At 40.9% G+C, this 9,662-nt stretch overlaps 1 protein-coding gene across 8 annotated transcripts in view; it reads left to right on the forward strand.

The window, feature by feature from the left end:
- Nucleotides 1-8,877, forward strand: part of FBXW11 (F-box and WD repeat domain containing 11) — a 65,186-nt gene extending 56,309 nt beyond the window's left edge. For all 8 annotated transcript variants that reach the window (XM_046900336.1, XM_015293593.4, XM_040646886.2 and 5 more), the window contains 4 exons: nt 269-379; nt 1,313-1,391; nt 2,872-3,060; nt 6,424-8,877. In XM_046900336.1, coding sequence (XP_046756292.1) covers nt 269-379; nt 1,313-1,391; nt 2,872-3,033 — 352 coding nt within the window. In that variant the 3' untranslated portion in view covers nt 3,034-3,060; nt 6,424-8,877. The remainder of the gene's footprint in view (nt 1-268; nt 380-1,312; nt 1,392-2,871; nt 3,061-6,423) is intronic.
- Nucleotides 8,878-9,662: the final 785 nt, after the last annotated feature.

A 9,662-nucleotide genomic window follows, 5' to 3' on the forward strand; every position in this document is an offset into this window, starting at 1 on the left:
AAGGTTTCTTAATATAATCTAGCAAGTATACAACCTTTACTTATATGTAACGTTGAATGTCTAGATTAGTTTTTATGTACTGCAGCTGCAACACAGTTTTCTCTGAATTGCATACAAGGAACATCTCCTAGTTCTACCAGCTGCTCTTTCTAGCAAATTGTGGTATTCTCCACAGAAACCCATTCAGTAGCATGCTTAAATCACTGTGTGTAAGGTGAAGGGATAGCACTGAACCTGAAGCGCTCAGACTTTCTTCTGTTCTTTGAAGGCTATGGGACATTGAATGTGGTGCCTGTTTAAGAGTATTAGAAGGCCATGAAGAACTGGTCCGATGCATCAGGTTCGACAACAAGAGGATTGTTAGTGGAGCCTATGATGGGTATGTTTTTGAAATTGCTGTCAGTGTTCTGCCTTCCTTAACAAAGCACTCTGAAAGCCTTTGGGCCTTGTTTGTGGTATAAAGGCTCTCTTCTGATTTGACAGATGGATCACTGTTTAAGTGGTTTTTGTTTCAGCATTTCAGTATATCAGGCTGCAGTTTTAAGTAGACAAGAAACTGCTTTTCTGGTACATTCTAGTGCACACCAAATTTATTTGGCACTCATGCTTGACTTCTTACAGAAAATAAACTTTTGTTTGGCTGAAGTGACAATCAGTTTAAAAAAGTGCATTATTTTGTTTCTTCCTTTAGGAATTGCTCCTTTCCAGGTCTATGTACTCAGAGTAGTCAGTGCTTTCTTTTCAATTTTTGTTTCAAGATAACAACACTGAAGATATTTATTGTGAGGGCAGATATATCATGTAGGGCTCTCAGAACTGTTCAGTGGCTATTTCTCTTAGGTTGAAGGCAGGAGCCTCACTGTACTTCGAGTGAACAGTGGAGCTATTGAAAACAATTCTTGAACTGTGTTTGTCTCCAGCCTTTTATTTGGGCTTATCGTCTCACTGGGGTTGGCAGTCCCTGCTTAATTCCTGTTGGATCTTTGCACTTCATCAGTAGTGTTGTGGGCTTTCGAGTCCTCCTGTCGTTCCAAACTGGCTTGTGTATACAAATGTAGTTAGTTTGTCTTGAGTATAAACAACCCACTTGGGCCATCACAAAGACACCACTGTATTTGCTGCTAAAAGGAAATACAAAACTGTCTGTGTTTTATGAGATTTAGCTTCAGTAATTTAGTGAAGATAAATTATAACGTTTTGCTTGATTCTGATAAATTAGCTGAAGGGAAGATCTGGAATTCTGTCCATTGCTTTTAGATGTTTGTACTTACACTTGAAACAATGCTTGTAACCTTCTTATCTTTCTTTACAGCAAAATTAAAGTTTGGGACTTGCAAGCTGCTCTTGACCCTCGTGCCCCAGCAAGTACACTATGCTTGCGTACGTTAGTGGTATGTATAATTAACTTATTAATTTGAGGTTTCATATCTTCTATTTGAAAGCGTGAGGCATTTTATTCCATTCCCTTAGGATAGCTGAGAAGTTCAGGGGGTTCTCTGCAAAGCCTAGGCTATTTCTTATGCTAAAAATGAAGTAAAATGTACATATCATCAATGATTTGAACCTAAGATTAAGTGAAAAATTAAGACATTCTCAGACTCTAAAAAATAAATCATGTTGTTATGTTAAATCATTTTAGCTACTGATGTTGTTCCCTGCTACCATTGTCATGCTGGCTTTGAATTTCCTCCTATTAAAGGGAATGATGGGGCTGAAATTCTGAGTCTTTCCTCAACCTTTCTCCTAACCTTTCAGTTTAAAAGGAAGAAGTATGCAAAGAGAAGGGAGGATAAGTGGGAAGAATTACCAGAACAACTCTCATTGCCTCGGAGGACTGTCAGAGTTGAGGCTGTTGTTAAAGATGAATTTTTACTTGTATTGAGGGTTTTGGTTTCTGACAGTAAACTGAAATTTCATGCACTTTTTTTTAATTGACTTCAGGAATCAGACATTTGTCTATTTTACTAACAACCCAAAGTTACTGTCTGCATATGGTGGTAACTGGCTTATTCAGCATGTGTTTAGCCTTCCCAACACTATAGAAGTGCTTATATTCCTAAAAACACTTCTATTTTTAGTTCTTCTGAATAATCTTTGTGTGAAGATGAGATCTAACTATTCTTTTAATCCATACGTGTATTCAGTTTTACTGGAAAAAGTTGCTGCTTTTTTTCTTCTGTGGTGGGTATACTGTAGCTCAGCTTATAGTTTGGAGATCAGTTTGACAGCTTTAGTTAGTTCTCTAGTAAAGGTCTTATACTTCTCTTAAATTTATTAACAAATGGGTAAGCAGGAGAAAGAGGAAAACCTTTTCTGGGCCTCCTGGTGCCATTCTGAGGTTTCTTAAAAGAGCTGATGGAGCTCCAGCTCCTTTCCTTATGGCAGCATTTGGACGTGCTCCATGAGTGAGCCGTACTGATCCTTGCAGCAGTGAGTCCTGGCTAAGCCATGGTGTGGTGTGTTAGTGCTATACAAAAACTGGGTTAGCGGCAGTGTTGAATGCAAAATCTTATGTAAAAAAAAGGAACCCCTGGTGTAGACTGTTAGTGCCAGCCAGTCTTCTAGATTGATGCTTCCTGACTGATAGACTGCATTAGTCTCTACTAATGTCAGCCTCAGCATGTGCAGTGGGCCCCTGCAGGAGAGAGTCAGGGTTTACGAGTACTTTATTTGAAAGCTGTGTGTTATGTTGAACAAAGTTTATTTATGAAAACTGCTTTTCTTTAAGCTCAAGTGTGATTATAACTAAGGGCTTCTTAAACAGCACACCAAAATTTTAATACACCATTCTGCATCCAGATCTGTGTGAGCACAAATGTAATGAAATGTTATCCCCTTCTTGGCCTGCTAACTGATGTTCATTACTCACAGGAACATTCAGGACGTGTCTTTAGGCTCCAGTTTGATGAATTTCAGATCATTAGTAGTTCCCATGACGATACAATTCTGATTTGGGATTTCTTAAATGTGCCACCCAGTGCCCCAAACGAGACTCGCTCTCCATCTAGAACATACACTTACATCTCCAGATAACAGTCTGCACTTTACTACCCTCAGAAGGTAAGTCTTTGTCTCTTCACATATAACACGTTTACAAATGTATCACTTCACCTGCAGGTCGTATTACTCAAAACAATAAACTGTTGTTTTCCTTAAGAAAATAGAAATTTCTTATGCCACTTCTTGTATTGCTTAGACTGCATGGTCATGCTTCAGCTTTCAAAACTTGCCACATCATAATATCTTATCCCCATGTCCCCTATAAACTTCTGTTTATGATTGGATACTTAAGGTGTAGTATGGTAAATTATTGGGTATTTGCAATGTTCTTGGAGATGGAGGGAGATTTTGGTGCATTGTTACAGGTATTCCAAATATCCTGTGAAATCAGAATCTTTTGGAGCTTTTGAGGCATCTCAGGATGAAATCTTTGTAACGAGCATCTTAATGTGTTCCTAGTAAACCGAAAATACATATAATCTTTGGACAAATGCTCATCATAAATGAGCAATTCTATGATGACCATAAGTAACCAGGAAGGCTTTCAGAACAAAAAATAATGTTGTGTTAGGCATTGTGACAGAGCTGTCAAAAACAGAACACGTGGACTTAGCCTATTTTGTTTCAGTTTTTCTGCACGTCAGCTTCCTTTAGTTCTTCAAGCACAGTGGGTAAAAGCTCTGCTGTAGATCTGTTTGTTAGAACAGTGGTTTCTTTTTCTTATGTCACCTACATTGCTGCCAACGATTGCACTTCATGCTATAAATAGCTGTGAATGCCGGGGCTTTGACATGTAGAAATTGCCTTAGCAAACAGCAGTCGTCCCTTTCTACAGTGCCCTGTGTTTGCCCATGCCGGGTGCTTTCAAGGAAATGGGAACACCACAACAAAAGAAATTAGGAGTACTACTGCCTCAGCTGGAAGGATTTATTTAAAGTAGATAATTAGTAGTTGGCTTAAATACTGTGGCTCTTCATGTAAGCCTGGATTTTTGTTATCTATCTGTATGTGTTTATTCCTGCTATAGTAGTGATTTCCTCTGACTTTTTTCCATTCCTTCTGTAGGATCTCTCTTTCTGGCTAGGAAACATCTTTCCATGTGAAGAAACACTTGGCTTCTTTGAGATGCAGTTTCTTAAATGTCACTTTCCTCTGACCCATACACATCCCTCAGGAAAGTGTTGGCTACTGTTCCTGCTGAGCGAATTCCTACTTATTTTGAGGAAGGACACGATGATGTCCTCTCTGGTAGACAGCAGAACCAGTGCTTGTTAGATTCCACAGAGAATCAAGACCAAGAGCTGGGCATTGCTAGACCGAGTTTCAGAACCTGTAATTATTTAATATAGTTAGGCCCATGACTAAGGAAGAAGTCTCATGCTATGATGCAGTGTTAGCACACAGAGTCAGCAGTGAATGGAGCTTGCTTATTTTCTTCAAAACCAAAGAAAATACGTATATATCCAGCTCCACTAGAACTTGGGTGTAAGGGTACATTGAAATCAACTCACTGTTCATATGAACTTCAGTTCTTCCCTGCTAGTATGTTAGGGAATCACTAGCATTCCCTGCAGTATTTCATACGTATGTCCCTGTCCTCCCTTTCTGAACTGAAACTCAAAAATCTCACCATATGTGTCAAAAGAGTTACTGCAGGTATTGAGTCAACATTGAGCAGCTCATTTAAGAAATAGTGATGTTAACGTTGCTGCAAGGGTAAGTTAGTAAAACTCATTGGCTTCTTTATTCTTTGTGCAATGGAAGGCCAACAGAAATTTGAAAGCAAGTGTGATAGTGTGACATTTATGTTGGGTGGAGAAGTAGTTAAATATGACATTTTCCTGGGAGATAATTTATTAAACTGTTCAGAACAGCAAGGTCCTTTCACACTGCTTCCCTATCACTTCCACTTCAAAACTGTGTGGCGTAGTTGTGTTCTTGTTGTGGAAGGCTTGGTGCCATCACTGATGGTTGTGTCCCCAGGGACTCTGTCTTACTCCATAGACAGAGGTGCTCCCATCGGCTGCTGTGCCACACGGGGCAATACGTAGGTGAACTTTTGCTGTGGAAACTCCAAGGCTTGTTGAAGTTGAATGGTTACTAGTTTTGATTTTGGCTGGAAAAGCTATTCATGGTTTGTCTTAAGCACAGGAGGAATATGTTGGTGTCTTATTTTCTTTCCTGCCACATGTGACCTGCAAGATCCACTGTCATGGAGATCTATTGATGAAATATGAAGAGCCTTTGGCAGTGCGTTCTTCCTTTCAAATTCTGCACACTTGACAATTTTGGGCAGCTTATGTCTGACTTGTCCCGTGATGCAGATCTAAAAACACACAGGGATATGATCCCAGGAATTGCTAGTGTTGATAAATGACTGTCCCTTAATGATGTTTCCTATACAGGAGAGATGCTGTGATGTCATTTTCTGAAGGGTTTTTCTGAAATCAGAATCCACAAAACATAAATCTACATACAATTATGGTCAAACAGCTAATATTTCATTATGACATTTAATGAAACAGTTTTATATGCTTTCAAACATCATAGTTTTTTGTATTTTGAAACAGCCCCGCGCCCTTGGTTTTTTACAAGGCTTGCAATGTTATGCCTCTTCAGAGCAGATCATTTTTGACAGTCCTGGCAGTTGGCTGTGAGAGTTTTATTGCTTTCTGTTGAATTCCTGTTGTTTATTGTAACATGATAAAAATTGTTACCATATGATAGTCTGATATTCTTATATTAAGCACTCGGTCTCGTGTGAGGGGGAAGGGAAGCCATTGGTTAACATCTAAAGATCTTTTAACCTTTCATGGGAACTTCATATCAGAACAGGGTAGTTCACCGTAGTCCACAAAAGTGATTTTGGAAAGTGGTAAGTAAAACTGAAATTTGGAATTAATTATGCCAAGTATTTATGTGGCCACGTGACCCAATGGGGGAACAAAGTCTAAAACTAATCTTAGTTTGTTGTCTGTTTTCTTAAAATCCTATGTACTAGAAGTGAAGTTTGTATCCTGAGCAAAGCTTGCTCCTCTGCAGCGTGGGGGGAAGGAAAGTTCAGTTGTCACTCTTTCAATAAAGTGCTCAGCATTTAGCAAGATGAGCAGATGGTTCACCTTTTAGTTCCCCCGAAGGTATGTAAGAAAAATGCTTGTATGTTGAGAGCTTACTCTGCAACAAAGGCAGTGTCCTGTGGAGGTGCATCCATCCATCCTTGGAGGAAGGACTTCTAACAGAATTATTTAAAGCTGAGTACCTCCTTAACGTGGTAAGCACTGTACTCCTCACAGGTGTTTTGCTCTTGTAGTTTCAGCCTGCAGTGCCAAGGATGGTGTGTGCTTAACCGTCTCCATGTGTCTCCAAAAAGTGCTTTTTGACGTGCGTGTTCAGTGAGTTCAGTTTGTCTTTTGTCTCTTTCAGGGTTTCACAGTCTTGAACTACTGGATTTTGGCTACTACATGCCTGAAGATGTTGATCGACAGCTAAAGTCAGAAATGGTTCTAGATGCTGTGTAGATGCAAAGCAGCACGATTCTATATCTAAATTTCTTAATCTTTCCTGCTCTCAGTGGTCGTCTTTGAATTTACTACAAATTCACTGACTTCGAGTAGATGAATTTCAGAAGCCTACCCTTCCCTGCAGTGAGAAATCCAAAGCTTCACATGTATATTGTCCGTAGAACCTGAACTCAGATGGCTTGTTTTTCAGAAATAAATCAGACGTCAAGAAAGGACTTGGCCTAATTTATATTGCTTTGCACTTTTGTCTGACTTTAAAGAAGAAACATTCTCCAATGAAATTTGGGTGCCAAACACATACCCAGAATGTACAGAGCTTTGCTTTCAAAGTCATCATTGTCCTGTAGACTTTGCTCTCATGACAGATTCAGAGCCTGTTTTGTTTGATAGGAGTGTACGTTGGACTCTTAGAAATATTTCTGAATTGCTCAGTAATATTTTTGGATTACAGTTTACTTGTTTCTGCACCAATAATTTCTTTTAAATTAAAGATTACCTGTAATTCAGGCTAGGTTATCTAAACTAGTTGTATAGCACTGTCTTTTCCTTTTAACTGTGCTCCGTACGACAGCCGTCCTGCGCTTCCTAATGTTTGGTATAGTAAAACCTTTCCGTGTGTGCTTGCCTCATTTCAAATACTGTATAAGCATGTAGATATGATGTACATAACAGTGTAACCTCCAGGTGCTGGGAGTCAGGATCTCCTGACACTACACACTAACGCAAGCTGTGGTAGCACTTGGCAGCAGGATGTTCTAACTACTGGCACTGTAGGGGTTAATATGAATTACCTAGAAATTTTCTCTGCAAAAGGAGGTTTTCAGTATTCATTAGGATTTTTTTAATGGGAACTACATATTTTAAAATGTAATTTCTAAACTTTTTAAAAATTAAAAAAAAAAGTTTAATTTATGTTCTGTATCTTATATTTTGTGCCGCAGTATTTACAGTTGTCTTTCTTTTACCACCAGTAGGTTCTCACAATCGCCTGCTGACGTCCTTTAGCATTAGTTTGGCTGCTCAGTGGAGAAGGTGCCATGGGCCAAAGTGAAATCTTATTTATGTTCAATTTGCAACCCTTCCTCGTGGTGGAGTGGAGGTCCCTTCAGGTCAATGTTCTGATCACCGTGCAGGTTTCCTTACCTGTAGCTCTCAGCTGTAGCCATAACGCAGTGTCCTGGTCACGGTTTCTCTTCGTTAGCATGCTTTTATTTGGGAATCTCAGTAGTTTCTTTTTATGTTGTCATAGCCTCCCCTCTAATGTATGTGGTCACATAAACGCTACTGCATTTCTCTTACGTTGGAGTAAGCCGTGGACAGATGCAAGCTTGACTATCGTGTCTTCGTTAGCCACGTGTGACTGTGCCTGCTGGTGGCTTTTCTTCAGTGCTTCACTCAGTGTCGGCGTGGAACGCGCCCGTTCTCCTGGGGAAGATACATGCTGGCTCAGAGATGGATCGCCATGGATTGCTGTATGTCGTGTGTTTGTGTCCCCTGGCAGCACTTTGTTGGGTTGGAGTTTCTCCTTTCTACCATCAGGAGGGCCGAGGGATGTCAGATTGCTGAGGGACTGATCCCGAGTGCAGGGAGGTGTCACTGTGTGTCAGACGAGGCGTGCAGCGAGACATTGCTGAGAGGCTGCAGCGGTGCATCTTAAGGTTTTCTCCTCTTCGCGTTGGGAGGCATTGGGATCAGTGTTAAACTCCCATTCACGTGTTGCTGCGGCATCTTTACTTCATCAGGGTGAGCCAATGTGATGAAGTACAGAAGATTAAAAACGTGCTCCTAATTGTCCATAAGATCCCTTGTTGGGAGGCGTGGCAGTGCTGTGTGAAGGTATCTTTCTTCCCCTTCTCATCCAATAGCTTTAATATCAAATGGTTTAAAATCTGTTGCAGCCCTGAAGGAAAAAAAAAACCCACACAAAGTTATTTGTTTCTGAAGAGCGGAGTCCTCTTTTAAATGCATGTGTAAGGTTGAAATTCATGTCTTTTCCTGGGGAGATGATGGTATTTGAACATGCGGTCCGAACTTCTTTGTGCTTTGTGTAACATAGCAGTGGACTTTTGTGATTGGCACCCAAGGAACTCAGCTCCTGGGATTCATGGCAGTGATCCTGGCTGCACTCTGGACTTTGATTTGCTAACCTAATTGAGCAACTGTACATTACTGCTATATTAATGTTTCAAAGCACTGGGATAGTCTAATTCTAACTTGTAATTATGTTTGCCAATTACCTGTTTGGAAAGTTGGTGTATGAACAGCTTATTGAAACTGTTAAATTGTACAGATATCGTTCATGATCTAAAGCTTTGTACTGTGGAATGTGCTTAATAAAAAAAAAGTTTGAACTTAATTTGCCAAATGAATGGGTCGGTGATGTCGTTAAGTAACGGTATTATGCATTAGTTAATGCAGGGGCACGGTGAGATCTTGGAGAAACTCATTGCTCTGCTGCAGCACTTGCAGCCCATGCATCAGCAGTTCCATCTTATTTATCAAGGCTGCAGATAGGTGTGTGAAATGTTACCCATTTCCTTGGCTGCTGAAGCAATCTGTGCTCATGCTGAGCTCTGTTCCCAGACAAGGACTGATGCTAGCCCTGTCTTAAAAACTGCTTTCCTTGGGTTTCCTTTTGCCGATGTGCAGAGCTGAGGTTGAAGAAGTGCTTCAAAGCTCCTGCATAAGGCAGCCGCAGTCATGTAAAGGGGTGTATCTGACATCAGTCAGATGGTAACACAAGGCAGGCTGGTGTTCCCTCCATCCCTGGTGTTCAGTCAATTCCGCTTGTGAGTATACTTTGCTTTTAAGTAATGGGAGAAATCATCCAATCAACCGTGCTGGGTGACGATTCATTTCTGATCAGCCCAACCAGAGGCAATTTATCCCACAGATGGGTGCTGCCTCACACTGGGAATGAGAGCAGTGCGGTGCCAGAGCAGTTCCTGCTCCGTTGGTGTCCCCTCGTGGTGCAGCCATCTGTGTGGTGACTGAGCTGCGACTGCATCCCCACCGCAGGGCTCCGTCATCTCCTCTTGGAACTGCTGCTCTCCATGAGCTGTGTGCACCGACCTGAAATGCTTTTGAAGGTGCCATAACCGCTGTGCTGAGGGTATGAATGAAGTTCTGGCCGAGCAGCAG

This window comes from Gallus gallus, chromosome 13 (assembly GCF_016699485.2).
Source record: "Gallus gallus isolate bGalGal1 chromosome 13, bGalGal1.mat.broiler.GRCg7b, whole genome shotgun sequence".
Lineage (NCBI taxonomy): Eukaryota > Metazoa > Chordata > Aves > Galliformes > Phasianidae > Gallus > Gallus gallus.